This window comes from Meriones unguiculatus, chromosome 7, assembly GCF_030254825.1.
Source record: "Meriones unguiculatus strain TT.TT164.6M chromosome 7, Bangor_MerUng_6.1, whole genome shotgun sequence".
Taxonomy (NCBI): Eukaryota; Metazoa; Chordata; class Mammalia; order Rodentia; family Muridae; genus Meriones; species Meriones unguiculatus.
The window spans coordinates 107,695,638-107,713,752 of record NC_083355.1 but is presented as its reverse complement, the minus strand read 5'-3'; the positions used below and the strand labels follow the sequence as shown (position 1 = coordinate 107,713,752).

At 52.2% G+C, this 18,115-nt stretch overlaps 1 protein-coding gene and 1 long non-coding RNA gene across 5 annotated transcripts in view; one reads left to right on the top strand and one right to left on the bottom strand.

Annotated features, from left to right (window-relative positions):
- The window catches only part of Rin3 (Ras and Rab interactor 3), a 102,331-nt gene extending 90,071 nt beyond the window's left edge, over positions 1 to 12,260 (bottom strand). For 2 of the 3 annotated variants that reach the window (XM_060388067.1, XM_060388069.1), the window contains exon 1: positions 12,131 to 12,260. In XM_060388067.1, coding sequence (XP_060244050.1) covers positions 12,131 to 12,171 — 41 coding nt within the window. In that variant the 5' untranslated portion in view covers positions 12,172 to 12,260. Of the gene's footprint in view, positions 1 to 11,441; positions 11,683 to 12,130 lie in introns of those variants that run through there. The other variant, XM_060388068.1, reaches the window with a different exon arrangement.
- Positions 12,261 to 12,792: 532 nt separating this feature from the next.
- LOC132655290 (uncharacterized) lies at positions 12,793 to 17,902 on the top strand. Of its 2 annotated transcripts, XR_009593063.1 has the most exons (3): positions 12,793 to 12,873; positions 14,914 to 15,067; positions 16,042 to 17,902. It is a non-coding gene; the product is annotated as an uncharacterized LOC132655290 (long non-coding RNA). The 2 variants fall into 2 exon arrangements; XR_009593062.1 differs by lacking the exon at positions 12,793 to 12,873 and having other exon boundaries at positions 13,962 to 15,067.
- The last annotated feature ends 213 nt before the right edge of the window (positions 17,903 to 18,115 follow it).

Sequence of the window (18,115 nt, the reverse complement as noted above, 5' to 3'; positions counted from 1 at the left end):
CTGAGGTGGGGGAGTGTGGGAGCCATAGGACGAGAGTGAGGGCCTGTGCTCCACACACCATTTCCAGTGTCTGGAATTCTATGGACAGGGCCTTGAGCATGCTAAGCAAGGTTTTTGGGGGTTTTGTTTTGTTTTTGTTATTGTGGTGGGTGGAGTTTTTTTGTTTTTGTTTTTCTAGACAGTGTTTCTTTATGTAACTCTGGCCATCCTGGAACTCACTCTAGACCAGGCTGGCATTGAACTCAGAGATCCAAGGGCCTCTGCCTCCAGAGTCCTGGGGTTAAAGGTGTGTGCCACCACGCCTGGAGTCTGATAGGTAGGGGCCTGGCATCTTTCTGTGCCTTCCAGATGCGGTGTCACCCTGCAGTGGGGCTGAGATGATGGGACGTTCCGAATGGTTGCGCAGTTAGGACCCAAAGCATCCCTAGATCTAGGAGGGCATCGGGTGTGGGCCTCGGGGACGGCACAAAGAAGCAGAACTCAGGAGATTCATGGCTAAGCAGAGGCTCTAGCTGCAAGAACTCCAGCGTTGGAGGGCGGTGACAGTAGGGATGACTCTTGATAGAGTGGCCAGAAGTGGATCCTCAGGATGCAAGCTGGGCTTATCAGAGAACAGCGATGAGTGCCAAGAGAGTTCTATCAGAGTCAGAGTGACCTGCATAGGCTACCGACCTCCTCAGAAACTGCCTTCCAAAGCCACAGACTTTACTAGGGATAAGGGAAGCCCCAGGCCCCAGGCTGGGCCCAAGGGACAGTGTGTGCTTTTCCAGGCAGAAGACAGATAAAGCAGACACTCCTCAGCCTGGAGGCCTAGGAGGCAGGGAACAGGTGGGCTTATCTTCAGAGGCTGGATTCTCCTTGCTCTCTGTGAATACTGAGAGCCAATACTGAACCCTGTTCTCAGGGCCTCTGGCCAGCCTAAGCTTCAGTTATGTGCTTCTGAGTGAATACACCTCCTCCATTCATCGCTACCAAATACCCCATGCCGCTGCATCGAAGTTCGTGCCTAAAGGAAGCTTGTAGCACCTGCAGACCTTTTCCCAGACACACTGCATGCTCAGAAACATGACATTTCAGTGTTATTGGGGCCATTCGGAACAATAAAATGACCTCTTGTGCCTCTTGGCAGTTGCAGAAAGTGACACAGTAGAGCTGGGGACCAGATTTGCACTCAGTCCCGGCTAGAGCCTCTGCTTAGCCATGAATCTCCTGAGTTCTGCTTCTTTGTGCCGTCCCCGAGGCCCACACCCGATGCCCTCCTAGATCTAGGGATGCTTTGGGTCCTAACCGTACCACCACCGCCACCACCAGCAACAACAAAGCACAGAGATTCAGAACACATCTGATGTGAAGGGTACTGTAACGAGGACCTCTGTCTGCCGTGGGAGGTGGAGAGGCCCTGGAAGGACGTGCGTCTGCCTTGCCACCTGCCCTCCTGTCAGAGGACTCGCAGTTCTCAGCAGACACTCTGAGAAGATTTAGGGAGCCACAAGCATGGGTTGGGGGTTGCACATGAATTTTAGCCAGCGGGCAGATTTTCAAACAGAAGCCATGAAGAAGTGTGAGGATCCATTGGGAATGTCCCAGTGGCACGATACCAGTGGTGGCCATTGTGAGCCTGCACAGGACTTCGGGGAAACCAAGACCTGCGGGTCTGTCCACACAGAGCCTGGCCTCGCTCCCTGTGGAGGCAGAGGATACTTGGGAGGAAAGGGCAGTCAGCGGCACCTGTAGGAACCTCGCCCAGCCTCCAAACTTGGGGGTTTCCCCGAGAAGCCCATTCCTGGGCCTCCTCCCCATCCCATCATGGAGATCATGAGGCTTGTGAAGTGCCACTGTGTGAGGGCTGTGGAGTCACCCACTATTTGCTCCACTCAGGGCTTAGGACATGAGGGCTCTGCATCTCCACACCACATCACAGAGGAGGCAGGGACCAGGGAGGGAAAGCATCCATCCCAAGGAGTCAAAGCAAATCAAAGTGGACTGTGGACAGGAACTAGGCACCAGTTTGTACAAGGCACAGAAACTCTATATACTGCGTTACTGCCAGAAGGCTGGGTGACAGGGACATGAGAGCAAGGAGCAGGGACCTTCAGGAAAAATGTCATGGAATACCTACTGTTCAAACACACATTAGCTCACAAAATCCAACAACTCCATGGGTTAGGAGCAGTTATGACTTTGCTTGTACAAAGAGGAAACTGAGGCAGAGATGGGAGAGTGAGTCCTGCCAGTTTGCTCTAGGCCCTGCTTCTCTGGCCACAGTGTGCAGGCCTCACTGAGAATACGCTGAGCCATGGCTGCCCTTGCTCCTGGGGAGGAGGCAGAAGGAACCAGCACCCTGCCCGCCTGAACGTGTACACACATGGCTCCTGTCAGATGCATGCACTTGCCCTCCTAGAGATACTTGCAACAACCCTCCTCTACCACGTCCTCTGCCTAGATCTGGTCCAGATCCTGAGCCTTATTCGGCCCAGACTCCTGTAGTAGCTTCCGTAGCCAGGCCCACTCATCCTCTTTACCTAGCAGCCCGGATGCAGCCATGTGGCTTCCACTGTGGAAATCTGGGCACAGATGTTGGTGGTACCCGCACTGTCACCCAAACTGGAAGCAAAGACTGTGAGGGCCTGGGTACACAAGCCAGCATAACCAACACAGTGAGGTCCCAAGCGAAAACAGGAAATGCCTACTGAGCCCCACAGCAGTTCGGAGGGCCTCAATGCCATCAAAGCTGCAGCCTGGCTTACACTGGGTCCATTCATAGGACCCTACAATCCAAGGAAAACTGAAGGGCACAGAAGTGAGCGATTACATGGGTGGGGCCATGGGAGCTGGCATCCCTCACTCACAGGATCTCCAAGCCCTGGGATGCAAGTACCTCCCCCGCCCTGGCTGCTGTCCCTCAGCACAAGTTTCCTCTGGGCTGGGCATTCTGTGCCCCACATATGCTGATTAGTGTTTTCTTTGGTTGGGGTACCCAACGGCAGACAGAGTACCTGTGTGAAAAATAAAGGGTGGTGCTCTTTGCCTCTCCCCAGAAGCAGGCCAAGCCCACCCCACCTCCCACACAGCTGTCATGATACTCAGCTCTGAGCAAAATGCAATTTCCTCCTCCCCTCCCCCAGCGCCGCTCCTTCAGCCTGCTGAGGAGCAACGGTATGCAACAGTCTTGAGGAGGCATGACACTTCCCAGAGCACAAGGTTCGCTGTCAGACGCAAACCAGAATAAATAGCCACAGGATCCAGAGAAATCTAACACTCACAGTCCTGCAATCTAGTCCCGGAGGGAGCGGTCTCTCCTCTCCTCTCTCTTCTTTCTGCCTCCTCTGAGAACAAGGACTTGTACATAGCCCTAAAATTCAGTTTAGCATTATTTCTGGATATGGACAAGAGATGTGAAACTGTTACTTGGGATAGAATTTGTGATAGAAAAAGCAGAATGGCAGTAACCCTCTTTGCAAAAAGAGGAACACAACTCACTACATACTACATACATACAGATTAAAATTATATAAACACACATTTGGTCTGGGTACAGACTCAGAGAGAAAGATATTTGAGGCTTTCAATTGCACTATTCTTGTTTATATTTGAATTTTTTAAGGTATATAATAAAAGTTGTTTTTGGAAATCAATAGTACGTATGCGTGTGCACAAGCATACACATATGCGCACAAGCACACAAGGTTCCCAATGGTCTCCAGCCCAAAGGGCTGAGAACACTGTCTCTGGTCTCATGACAACACTGTGAAAGCTGGGCTTGCCACCCTATGAGCAGTGTGGGAGGTGGAAGGTGCTAGGCAGGTTGGGCTGCAGCATCTTACCCCCTACTGCTGAGCCCCTACATGGACCTTCATCACCATGAGAAACAAAAGCCAAACTCTTCTACAGAGAGCCAAGCAGAACCCCCTCATGCCTTCACACACACAACCTCTTCCTGCCCCCACACCAGACTCTTCAGGTTCCACACATGACCTATTTGTATCAACTTTTCAACTTCCCACTCAAGCCAACTCCTGATTAAACCCCTTTTTCTATATTCCTGATCTCAGCAGTTAGAATATACTCAACCTTCAGGACTCAACCACCCGAGTGCTATCACTGCCAGGCCCTCCCTGCTCACCACAGCCAATGGTAGTGCCGGCTCAGCACCTTTGTCTACAGTACTTTGTACTTGAGCTGTGCATATGCCTCTCTTACGCTCCTTAGATAAATTGGAAATGTCTAGATGTCCAACCGTTCAGTGAATGGCTAGATAAGCAGAGATGAATTGATGAATGAATGGATAGAAGAATGAATGGATGGGCAGAAAGACAGAGGGATGGATGGATGAATGGATGAATAGCTCGATGGACGAACAGATGACTAAGTGGATGGGCAGATCGATGGAGAGATAAGTGGATGACTAGGTGGATGGGTGGACGATGGAATGGACACATGGATAAATGCAGATGGCATGTAGATGGACTGGACTTCTGGCTAGATGGCTGTGTGAAGGGGTAAGTGGGTGGCAGGTAGCTGCCTGGTGGTAGCAGCGCGATGGTGGATGATGGCTGGATGGACAGATGGTAGATAGGGGGACAGCTGGCTGCATGGCTGCATGGGTTAGCAGATGGACCAGTGAACAAGTAGCTGGCTGCAGGAGAGTGTGCTGTTGAGCAGACAGGATGATATTTACTGACTGAAGAATGCCAGAACGTGCTTTAGCAGGAGGCTGTATCCAACATGCCGAGCAGGACGATGATGTATGACTGATAGAGTCATCAGATGCCATCCTCAGCCGCCCTTCTTTAAACTTAACGTCCTAGACACAGCCACGTGGCAAGTCTCTGACACAGGCTGAGAGGGAGAAAACCAGATGTCAATCTGGGAAAAGAGATGGGTGAATCCTGGCTTGACAGCTGACCCATTAGCCAGAGACCACCAGACTGAACATGGCCAAGCTTACTTTTTCAAGCTTACTCCCTGAGCCCCAGGAAGTTGGAAGAGGGCTTCCCAATGTCTGTGGTCCCTCCCCTTTGGGGCCAGCCCACTGTACCTCCCCAGCTGGCCTTTCAAAAAAACAGGTTCCTCCTGTAGGTTCCAGCACCTTCACTGGGCCCCAATCACTAGTGGTATACGCATCTGAAGTCTCATCTCTTAATAGGGAATAATAAGGTCTGGGCTTGTTTGAAGATTCCAGAGTCAACAATGACAAGAGGCCAGCTTCTGGGGGCGGGGGGAGGATGACAGTGTCCAATAGAACAGCCCCTCTAAGGCCCCAAAAGTCCCTACCCTTCCCTCTCATGGATTCTTTTCTTCCCAGACCAAAACTAGAGGCCTCTCAGTCCACCTGGCCCTGAATAGGAAGATGCAGCCTTGCCTCAGAGCCTGGGGCCAACGCTTTATAGGATGTGGCCTGAGCTCACTGTAGCCACCTCAGACACAGACAAGCCCTGACCACAACCACTCCAGAGACCAGCTACTTTGTCTGAAAGGAACTAAGATTCTGTCTCAGGCTAGCACAATCTTTTAAATCTACTGATAGAGTGGTGACGACCCAGGACTTGGAGAGACAGCATGGAGGGTTCCGCGACCCCTTTCAAAGCTCGTGACCATAGGCATTTTGCCCACTTTGGTGCAGCCCCCCACAGCCTTGACGCAGGGGAGAGGAGGAACTGCACCTGAAGTGGAAGCCAGGTTCTCCCGTGAAAAGCCGAGGCTGACAGCCTGACAGACGCAGAGCCGAGAAAGCCTTCCCTTTTGCCTTGTTGATATCTGAAGAAGGATTCTTCCGGCCTGTCTGCCTCTCTCTCCTTCAAGGGCACTCTCACACACTGAATGAAGATAGGGGACAGAGGGTCACCTCCTGGCCCCCTACACAGGGACTGGCTGACTGACATAATGAAGGCCTGGCCTGTCGTCAAGAGGCTTCACCCGGGCAGGGAGCCAGACACTCCTTCCCAGGCAGGGTCTTCTCAGACCTCCATCTTTCCACCCTGGCAGAGGCTGATGTCACAGGCAACCTACACACAGCACAGATAACTGAAGGTTGCTGCAACATCGCTGCCGTCCTTACGCTACCCACTTGGCAGAAATTCAAACCTTCTTGATGCTTTCCCTCCTCCAGAGATGCCCTCCCACCCACCATCAGTCACCAAGTCCCACTAAGAAACTATTGGGCTTATCCACGGGAGCTCTCAAACTCAGCTCTTTCACAAGACCAGTTTTGTCAGATAAACCCACAGTGTGAGAAAGCATTTCCTCCCAGCTGCTTGGACAGAGGTGACCCAGAAGCCTCCTTTCTGTGTCTGTCTTTGTTGCTTAGGGAGGCGAAGAACGTGTTCTAGACTATTCTGTGTATCTTCCTAGCCCCAGGCAGGATGAAGCATTCATTGCCTGCTTCGTGGCTGCACCCTGGTTAAGGGTCTCATTCCCACTGCCAACAAGCCAGCACTGGTTGCCCTTGGAGCAGCAGCTCAGAGGTAAGAGTCTTTATATTTGGGGACCAGACCTGCAGAGCATTGCTTCCTTAGGAAACCAGTCCCCAAACCTGAGAGAGGACAGGACCCCGAGGTGCCCATTCGCTCTCAGGTGGTCTACTTCCTGTAAGTTCCTACACAGCCTCCAGATCTAAGAAAAACAGCTCTCCCCAACCCCGCAACTGCCCCCGCCCCCTGACCAATAGCACCTTTAAATTCTGAGTTTCTGAGTTCAGAGATTTGAACTTGGAACTTTGTGAGGCAGCCAGGGACCCCAGAACTTACACCCCCAAGCCCACTCTATTCTCCAGGCTCAGGAGATGTTCCTCTCTGCCCCATCACTGAGAAGGTCCCATATATCCTGGTAGTTAAGGACCATGGAGGAGAGAGACTCAGCTGGGTCCCCATTGGATGTCCTGGATATCTAGCTGCCTCTGCCTTCCATACTAGGAAAGATACAGAAGCCTGGGGGGGTGGTGTCACCATCTGCTGCAGAGGGAAGTCAAGGTGTTCTGAACCCCTTGAGGGGCCTTTGACACAGGTGAGCGTGCACCTGAGGGTGACAAGGGGCTGGAAGGACATGCTGGTCTCCCTTCCTAGCCCGGGAGTCCTCCTAGTAACTGAAACAGCTAGTTTCTTTTTAGCAACACTCTACCAAAAGAGCCGCTGAAAATTGTGGTTTTGATCTTTAGGTCCATCTGTAGGGAAGACTTCCATGGTCCAGACTTCCCTCCCTCCCCTCAGGGACAAGGCAGTGCAACTTCTTGATTCTAAGTATAAAAAGCAGGTTCTGGGCAGCAGGGGCCTTAAACAGAAAGGTCTAGAATTGGTTGACAGATCAGTACTAGCCCACTGTGCTGGCTAATTTTAGGCCAGCTTGACACATAGGGTCATTTTCAAAGAGGGACCCTTGTTTGGGAAAAATGCCCCCACCAGATTGGCCTGTGCTGCATTTTCTTAATTGATGATTGATGTGTGAGGGCCCAGCTCCCTGTGGGCGGTGCCGCTGTTGGGCTGATGGTCGTGGGTACTATGAAAAGGCAAAGTGAGCAAGCCATCAGAAGCAAGCCAGTAAGAGCACTCCTCCGTGGCTTCCAGTTCCCGACCTGACTCTGATGCAGAAGCGTAAGATAGAATAAACCTTTCCCTCCCCCAGTTGCTTTTGGTCACGATGTTTTATCACGGCAATAGGAACTCTAACTAAAACACCCACTAACCAACAAGATGACGCATAGTCACCTCTTTCTCCCCTGGCTGAACTGGTAGAGGGGCACACAAGAATTGCAGGGGTTCTTCTAGATCCCCTTCCCTATGCTTGGGTTCTTCCTAGGCACATGATTCTCCCAAACCCCCACAGTGGCCAGGCAGCCACCTCCATACACTTGTACCCTTTCCGCCAAGCTCCGCTAGGCCAACGTCTACCTTCTTTTTTCCAAGTCAGTGGAGAAGCTACCGGGTCCTGGGAATTGCAGGGCCACGCCCTCCCTTCCAGGCCTGCTCAGGATCCCAAATCCAAACCTTTCCAGGCCCCTCTCTTCTCCAAACCTGCCCTCTCTCCCTTCTTCGTGGCTGCCTGCCAGCTCAGCTCATTTGTCACCCGTCTAGTGACACGAACCAAGGGATGATTCACTGGCCATGACAGGTGGGACCTGGGGGAGGGCCTGAGGGAAGAAGCTGTCATCACCCTGGGACCCTGAAAGCCAGCGCCCACTCCCTCTGTGTTGTGGGAGGTGGAGAAGGTGGAGAGGGATCTGTCTCTCATGGCACGTCCCCCTTTCTGTGGAGAAGCCATATAGGATTTGTGATTTCTGGACCCCATCTATTTTAGAATGCGGGTGCCTGGAAACATCTTAAGTTTTTCTACACAGAGTCGGGGACCCAGGAGAGGCAGGCATCCATCAAGAGAGGAGTCCAGTAGGGCTACAGGGATGGGCGTGCCTGGACTCCTCCATGCCATGCCTTCCCTATATCCCTGCTTAAAAAGCAAAACAATAACAACAACAAAAAAACAACCCTTCACTGCCCCGAACCAGGGTCTCTGTCAGTCAAGGCTACTTGAGAATATCAGATTCTGAAAGCCAAGCGGCCAGAGATGGCAGCCTAGAGAGGCTAAGAACCTCCCTGCAGGGCCTGTATCGCATCAGACCAGACTCAGGAGACCCAGGTCCACCTTCCTCTTTCAGGGTCTGTTTCCTCACTGTTGCATCGAGCACAGATTGGGTCAGGCACATTTGTTCCGAGAGTGGAATTCTTTTACAAATACAGTCCTAAGTAAACCTTCCATGTAGCAAACCTAGGAAAATGCTGGGTGCTTGCCACAGTAGGGTGGTATTGGGTGCCAGCCAGATCTCCCCTGAGCCTTGGAGACTTCCAGCCCGCGCAGGCTCTGAGGGACACCTTCATCCCTTCTCCCAGGGCTCCACACAGTTGGGTGTCTGAACCCAAGCAGCAGCTTTCCACCAACTCAGCCTCTCGAATTGCCCCCTTTCTACTATTCCATACATCAACCCATCAACAAAATCTGCCAGTCTAACTTCTGTTGCCTCAACTGTCCATCATGGCTACGCCTGGCTACCAGGCTACCATAGGGCTCCCCCCACCCACCCCCTGGCCACTCTGCCTGTTCACCTACAGCCTGTTCACCTCGGCTGGGCCCTCCGGCCCCTGCAAGCCCCAATTTCTGCAGCCCTGGCTCCTGCTAACCACATGGCCCCACCCCTTAGAATGTTCTAGATTTTCTTACCTCTGCTGAAAGTCCTCTCTTTCCAGTGACCTCCCTCTGACCACATACCTAGAATGCTCTGAGGGTTCCTCATGCCTCCTGCCCAATTTATGTTCTCTGAGGACACCAGCCAGCGGGTCGAGAATGGTTTAGGAGTTGTTAACAGTCTTGAGTGAAGGGCAGAGTCTAGCACAGCGGGTGGAAAAATAAAATGGCTGCACCCAGCGTAACCAGCATCCCATCTGCACTTTCCTTTTCCCCAGGCAACTGTTTCAACAAGAAGTAGAGTTTGCTTGCAAAACCCTCACTCCAGGAGTGGGGACTCAAGTGACCTTATCCTGGCTGCTTGGAGGTACCATCTGAACGTCTTCCACCCCCAAAAGGAGAGGGTTCTAGGCCACTGGGGAACAAGGACAGATTCAAAAGCCTTCAGGACCAGTCCTGGTGGCAACCAGGCTTAAGGGTGAGTTGGGGTAAAAGGCACCTGAGTCTTTAGGTGTGCAGTTTAGGTGCAGGAAGCACTTGAAATGGACCGACCCCTGAGCGGGGACCAGGGTCATTAGATGCCTGCCCATCAGTTAGAGGCTCCCTTCAGTTTCTATATCCAGAGGATGGCTACCTCTAGCAGCGAGCTTCCTGCCAGTGTGGGTATGAAAGGTCACGTTGAAAATGTTGCTCTGTGGTCCCTGTCCCGAGTGTGAGGTCTGACACATGTCACCTAGGAATCGTTCCCGCCTAAAAGGGCTTCTAAAGGATCAAGCACTTTCAGCAGCAAATTTCTGCTCACAGAGTACTTAGCATGTGCCAGGCACTGTCCAAGGCAGGTCAGAGTAGTGGCCTAACCCCTATACCGCCTATAGACAGATGCTTAACTACAGCTCGCCTGGTGTTTAGGGTGGCTCAGTCAGTAAACTGCTTACTCTGCTTACTTAGTCTGAACTCACATAAAATCCAGGCATTGGGGTAGGCAGGGCAAAGACAGGTAGACCCTGTAGCTCGCTGGCCACACAGTCCAGCTGAATCATCGAAAACCACGTTCAGCGAAAGACTGTCTCAAAACCAAAACCCGGAAACAAACAAACAAACAAACAACCCGAGAGTGACTGAAAAAGACACATGACATCAGTGTCTGGCCTCTACACACATGAGCACACAGGTTCACATGTACCGACACTCCCCACCTCCACACCCCACAGTTCATCCCATCCAATCCCAGCGAAGGAGGGCTGATAGGACTGGATTTTCAGATGAAGCTGAGGTCACGTCACCTACTTGGCAAAAGGAAGGGTCCCACCCAGCAGAGGACAATGATAACGACCATAATAACTATTGAGGACGTCGCCTCCCGGAAAAATCTGCAAAACCGCCTCAAAAGCAACCTGTTGATTATCCTTGTAAGTAAACCGAGGCAGAGATTAAATCACTGGTACAGGTATGAACAAAGAAAGGCAGGCAGGAATGGGTCAGGCCGGGGCATCCTTGGGGAAAATGGGGAAGTAGAGTAGATGAGGTCAGAGCCTGGCTCCTCACGCTCTTTTTTTTTTTCTAGCCAGCTTTACTATCCAGGGTAGAGCAAATACTTGCTCCCAGGAGCCCCCCTTCCCCATCGGAATTCCCGGTTCCCTGTCAGATGACATTTGTCTCTGCAGAGATCACTTCCAAGGGAAGCATCAACACAGAATTTCCTGACTGTGGCTGTAGCTGGTGGGGGTGGTAGGAGGAAGGAAGGAAGCGACAAAATCTATAGGACTTAAGTGCTCTCCCCCCCCGCCCCCGTCCCCCGGCAGGCCACTCCCAGTCCCTCTTATCCGAGTGGGGGCCAGTTATATCCTACTGTCCCCCAAACCCAAAGAGCTCAAGATGTGTACGGTATTTCTGTCCTACAGAGGGGAGACGCAAGGAAATGAGGCCACAGAATTAAAACAGGCAGCCGCGGGAATCGTCAGGGACCAGGCCCGGGACTTTTAAACGGAAATACGAAGTCTGGTACTGCAGATTCGCCCATCATCCACAGCACCTCAGAAAGTCCTGGAAGGACTTTGACAGGAATCCCTTCCTAACTCGGTGCCGCTTCAAACCTGACCCTTCCCGAGCTACTCTCAGGACTGGGCGGCGGTGACAGGGCATTCCCAGCGCAGCGCAGCTCTGGGCAGTGTCCTAGGTCTCGCGGTGGGGGGGTGGGATGGGGGGTGGGGTAGGGAAAAGCACAAAAGTTGGAATCCCGTCCGAATGGCAGTTCCCAAGCCATTTAGGCTCACCCACTTCATTCTGCATCTGCTCCTGGGATCCCGCCAACCAAATGCACCGGGACGCCCTAGACCCTCCTCACACAGCAGGCTCTGCAAAGGCCAGTCCAAAGGTCCTTGTCCCTAGCTGATCCGGCGGGATAGCAGAGGGGATCTGGTGGCGCCTCCTGATTCTCCAGGCAGAGAATCAGCTGCCGGATGCGGCTGCCTGAAGTCGTAGGTGCTTTTGACCTACCACCCTACTCCCTGCGCCCGGCCCCAGGACCTGAGGGTGCAAGCGGGGACGCACGCAGAGCAGCGTAGTAGTTCGTGGGGCTGGCTGGGCCAGGGCAGCGAACGCTAGTATCCAAAGTTCAGCCCAGGCAGGAGCCATGTCTACACAGACATCCCCCCTGCTCGAACACACTCCAACCAAACCCGCCCAGCCGCTCAGCGTGCGCCGCTCTTCCAGTTAACAAAGTCCGGGTTTGAAAAGTTTGCTCAAGGGCTGAAGTCACCAGGGCCGCCCCCTTTCCCTGCAGAAGGCAGGTCCGGCCTCGGTCCCCGCTTGGTGGTGGGGGGTGGAGGCAGTCCATCTCGGCAGGACACCCACGATGACCCGCAGCCCAGGGTCCACCCCGAGCACCCAGGACTCCTGGGGACCACAGCTGAGCAGAGGGGCACGGACGCCTGGAGAGTGGCGGGCTCGGGCTGCCACTTACCCGGCGGGGTGGGAGCTCGCGGGCGCCGCGGCGCGCCGCATCGTGGGGCGGGCGGTGGAGGACGCGGCTCGGCGGGGCTCCGGGACGGCGGCGACCTCCGCGTGGCGCTGGTGCCGTCCCTCTCCGAGGGCCGGGCCGGGCGCCGACGCCAGCCGCGCGCCTGGTGGGGAAGCGCGGGGCCGCTGGCTTCCACTTCCTGGATCGCAGCGCGCGGGGCTCGCAGGAAGAGGCCGGCCCTGGTGGTCAAGAGGCTTTTTTTTTCTTTTTTCTTTTTTTTTTTTTTTTTTTTTTTTTTTTGTTAGAAGCCGTTCGGCGGCCGCTGCAGGCAGCCGGGAGCACCCCCCTCCCCCTGGGGCGCGCGGAAGCCGGGGCGCGCCTCTCTGGCTGGGCCTGGCGGTGGGTGGTGCCGGGGTCGAGGACCGTGGCCACCGCCCGCCGGGAGTTCTACGAGGGAAACTTGCGGGAAATTCTCCAAGTAGGCACCGGGCAACGAGGCGCTCAGGGCTGGCAGAGCCGGACTGGGACCTCAGCTCCCAAGGCGGGGCACCTCCTTCACATCCCTGACAGGTGGCCCCCCGAGGCCTCCTCTGTTGATAAGCTGCCGCCGTTTGACAGAGGACAGAAAAGTGCCCAGCAAGCCTGACGTCTAAGGCACCTGTGCTGGGTGCCGCACCCAGACGGAGGAGGCAGAAAACCCGCTACCTTCCACAACCATCGCGAGGCGTCAGGCCCGCGAGACCCGGGTAACGGCAGGGTTCGCCTTGTCTGATTCATTCTCGGCCTGGTCATCATTTAGAAAACTGGGGGCGGAGGGGGGGGCGCAGGTGAAATGTTTTTGTGCTCAGGACGGTCTTGTGCATTACAGGAGTAACCCAACTTCCATCCACGGCCTTGGCCTCTGTCCTCAGGTTTACCAGGGGCATCACCTAGCCTGTTGGACATTTCTGCCAAAGTGTCCACACCCCTCACCACCACGTCTCTTCTTGGCGTTTTCTCCAAATCAGCTTGTGGAAGTGAGAAATGAAGCATAGCTAACAGTCTCCTGCTGGGAACAGTAAATGGGGTAACTGCTTTGGGAAGCAGCCTTGGCAGTTCCTCAAAAGGCGGAATTACACACCCGAAGAGGGTTATTTCAGCTTTCAATTCCAGGTCGCAGTTCATTGTGGGGAAGTCAAGGCAGGGATGGCAAACAGCTGGTCACGTGACATCCAGTCAAGAGCAAAGAGAAATGAATGCAATCCTGCTTGCCAGCTTGTGTTTGGCTCAGTTTCTCTGCTCTTATATAGTTCAGGATACCCTGTCCAGGGAACGGCGCTGTCCACAATGGGCTAAGTCTTCCCACATCAATAACTTAAGACAATCCCTCGCCAGCATGCCCACAGGCCAGACTAATGTAATCTTTTTAAAAAAGATTTATTTATTATGTATACAATGTTCTGCCTGCATATACACCTGCACATCAGAAGAGGGCACCAGAACTCACTATAGATGGTCATGAGCCACCATGTGGGTGCTGGGAACTGGACTCAGGACCTCTGGAAGAGCAGCCAGTGCTCTTAAGGGCTGAGCCACCTTTCCAGCCCCACAGACAATCCCTTATTGACAGTCTCTTCTCAGTGATTCTAGGTTGCGTCAAGTTGATAAATTATGTGTCTATGCAAAACCTTGTATATGACTGTTCATATCGACCATATTTATGTCATACAGGGCTGGGGTTGGAGCTCGGAGGTAGAATGCTTGCCTGGCTTGTATACGTGAGGCTCTACATTCAATTCCCAGCACAGAAAACAAAACAAAAAAAGGAAAGGAAAGGAAAGGAAAGGAAAAAGGAAAGGAAAGGAAAGGAAAGGAAAGGAAAGGAAAGGAAAGGAAAGGAAGAAAAACAAACTATTCATAGTAGACAGTATGTGGAAGCAATCAAGCATTTATCAATTGATGAATGCACAAATATGATAAATGATAGTCAAGCAGGGGATATTGTCCAGCCACAAAAGTGAATGGGGCCCCACCAACATGGTTCTTCCACACAGACGGATCTTGAGAACATGCTAAGTGACAGAAGCCAGTCACCAAGCGCGCATTCCATTTGTATGAAGTGTTCAGAACAGGCAATTTCACAGACACAGAAAATAAACTGGTGGTTGCTAGGGGGGGGGTGGAGAGTGGCAAGCAGCTGGCAAGGGCTACGGGTTTCTTTGGGGGCGATGAAAATGTTTTTAAATTGACTGTGGTGCTGGTTACACAACTTTGTGGCTCTACTGAAAACCATCAAATTACACACTTTAGGTTGGTGGACGTCCCAATCAAGCTAGTATTTCTATTGGGAAGGCACAAAAAGTGTGGTCTTCAGGAAGCAACCCTAGCCACCCCAGTCTACACTACCCCTTCCCCTGCCCCTTTGTACTGGGATTGCTGCTTTGAGCCACCCTCTCAGGTCACCACCAGGCCCTAAAGGCATTTCTCCTCCGAAGCTAACTCCTCCCTGAGCCAAGGTTATCCTTTCTACCATCTCCCTCAACAGCCCTGTAGTTTCCTATTTGAAAGCTGGGCACAGAAGGAAGCCACAGGTTCAAATCCAACCCAGGACTCTTTGGGCAGCAGCAGACACAGCTTTCTCGAGGCTCTGTTGCTCATCTGGAGTAGAGTGAACGCATAGCACCTGAGGAAGGCAGCAGCCCCTTTCAGGGAGGCATCTCTGGTTGCCGTTCTGCCAATAAGCCTGCAGGCATCTTACTGCATCTGGCCAGGCTCTTTAGGCTGATACAGTAACCTTATACTCTCAGACCCCATAGGTTCCCTTTTGTGGCACTGTCCATACACTGAAGAAACCCCTAATAGCGTGAGTTCTACAGAACAGTCTCAGGCCTCCCTCCTGTCGCAACAGAGGCCCCCTCAAGGCTGGTCACTCACCTGCTCAGAAAAGCCACAGTTCCTCAGGTATGCACTGTGGAGATACTCTTGCTGATAACTGACTAGGGGCGGTGCTGTGTCGGGGGGAGGGAGGGCTGGCAAGATTCCAGAAGGCTGAGTGGACACTGTTAGTGATAATGTGCAGTCAGCTTGTCTTGACCCTCTTCCGTTCCTTAGCCTCCCCCTCCCCTCACTCCCTCTCTAGTCTTGCATATCAGCACCCTGGAGGGCAGTGTGAGGACCATGCTTCTAGTCATCCCTTTGGCAACAGAACCTAGGTTTCCTTTAAAGAGTCACCCTCCTCTCCCCTCACCCTTCATTTTACAGGAAACATATGATACACATTTGGCCAATCAGAGAACTCCAAATACCTGTCACTGTGATTTGGATCACAGATAACTCAGCTGGGCCAGTAAGATTCCTCCCTGGGACTTTGGCTGGCAGGACCAGAAATGCCCAATCTGCCCTCATGCCAAACTCCTGTAACCAGGACAAGTACAAACGCAGAATAGCCAAAGCCAACCTGTGCCACCATGTTCTAAAAGTCTAGTAGTGAGGAAAGCCAAGACAGAGGAAAGCCACATACATGCTCTCCTTGTGATATCGCGATAGAGGCCCTGAGTCTCACGTGCGTCAAGCCAGAGGCTCAGTTAGAAGAAACAATGCGGACCTCTATATTCTTTTTGTTTCTGAAAACCGATCCCACGTAGACAGGCTTCTGGGGTGTCCACCGAAACTCCAGGTTCTGCATGATGGCAGCCCCACCTGGTACCTTCCATTCTTCCCTCGATGGGGGAGGAACCCAGAGGTTATCTGGAGATGAGACCATCACTCTCCATCTGAGAACTTGATCTGCATCTCAGGGTCGTCCTAGAGTAGTGCTCACCTCCACAAGAAGAGCAGGGGCTTTTCAGGCTCTGCCGCTTAGTGGCTGTGTAATCTCCTCTGTGCCTCACTCTCCTCACCTGTAAACTGTGCTAACAATACCGCCCACCTCATAGGATGTCGTGAGTACCACAGCAGAACAAATGGAAGAAGAGTGCTTTGGAAAGAGCTGGCTGTGGCGGCACACACTTGTGAACCCAGCACTCTAGAGGCTGAAGCAGGAAGAAAGCAAGTTCCCAGAAACAGTTACGCCCTGCCGAGACCACCAGCACAGGCTTCCTTCTCGACCTGTTGTGATTGTAGTGGCTGGACTGCCAACCTGGCTGGGCAGCCCATTGGTCAGGTCCTTTCGTGTGTATCCGGGGAGGAGACTGAACCCGGGGCTTCAGGCTGTGATGTCACTAACTGCCACTCAGGCCCTTCTGCTGATGCTGTACGGAATAGGATTGTCACCAGATGAGCCCTGCCCAAGCACCTGACTGGAGAAACCGTGACACAATGGCTCTTCAGGGTGTTTCACTTGGCAGCAGGAAACAGCTTTGGTTTCCATCTTCTTCCCATACCTCCAGTCCTGAGGCTTTGGAGTATAGACATAGTGTTATTGCAAGATCAGTCACCCTGTGCCATGTCCATAAGAAGCACAAACATCTGCCCTGGCTGAGCAGGGTTTGAGGTGACGAGCCACCATTTCTGCAGGGAGAAGGAGCAGCTGTTAGTAAGCACCAGGGGCTGACACACATACCCTTATCTCTGAGGTGGAGTCTGGGCACACGCTGAGGGCTGCCTTTGTAGCTGCCTTCTTGTTGCCCAGGCAGGAGTTGAATGCTGCCAGGCTGAGGTCTCACCTGGATGCTCAGACAGAGAGGAATCTGCTCCCAGGCAGGCATATTGGCAGGACCGAGTTCCTTAAGGGCTTTGATCTGTCTGTCCTGAAGGAAAGGGGAAAGCCTTCTTCCTCTCATGGGTTGAATTTTCATGTGTAATTAGACAGTAGTCACTTGCCTGCACTATGACTAGGAGAATGTCAGACCCCGATGGCTTCATAGTAACAAGAACCCACACTTGGCCCGGGAGCTGTGTGTGTGTGTGTGTGTGTGTGTGTGTGACTTTTTTTTTCTTCAATCACATTGGGAAGGAATGAAACCTAATCACAAAGACACTGACACTCGCCCAGAACTACACACACATCATTCCCTCCTTTATTTGTGTCACAGCTTGGGTTCACACATGAGGATCCTCTGACAAACACACCCGATCTCTTACTTAGGGTGCTGTTTAAAGTCACCTTAATTTTCATTTATTTATCTATTTAGTTACTTGCTGTGTGTGTTTGATATGTGGGTGTGAGTGTGGGCATGCTTGAGCCGCGGTGCGTGTGTGGAGGTCAGAGGACGAGTGGGAGTTGGTTCTCTCTTTCTCCCACATGGGCTATCAAACTCAGGCTGTCAAGCTGGGTGACAGGCACCTTCACACAGCGAGTCTCCTCCCAGCTCCATGGGGGTGGTTTTTGCAGGGCTAGTCATACAACTAGAGTCACCAAACTCTGCTTAAATTCAGGACTATCGTGGGCACATTAAATTTCAAAGAAGCTGATTTTTAAAAGTGTAATTTTTGGCTATTATGTTGTAAAAAAAACCAAAAAACAAAACAAAACAAACAACAACACAACAAAAAAAGAAAACCAAGAACCCCAGAACAAGTATTCTTTTATTTTTCAAAAACCATCATCTGATAACAGAGCAAAGACACTGACTTATGTCTTTACAATTTCCCTTTGGTAGTAAAATCAATTTCATCTGTGTCACTTATCAGTTATTTTCATCTGTAGCATTTGTGTCATTTATCAGTTGCAAAGAGGTTGTTACAGTAACAAGAAGCTGACAAAAAAAATCACCAAAAACAACTCGTGGATATGCTGTACATTGTTTATATGAAGGGCATTGTGTATTTTATTATCATTAAAAAGCAAAGCCATGAGTCACTGCTGTCATTCAAGTTGCTGACGATTTAGTTTAAAAACATTAAGCACAGAGAGCCATTTTTCTGGGAGATTATTTTCTTGCCCCTCCTGACAACGCAGGATTATCACAGAGAAGGAGAAGGAGCCGGGACAGACTCAGCCCTGAACACTAGCTGCTGGTTGCAGGCTCAGGCAGGCTCTCAGCTGGGCCAGCTGGGCCTTCCCCTTGG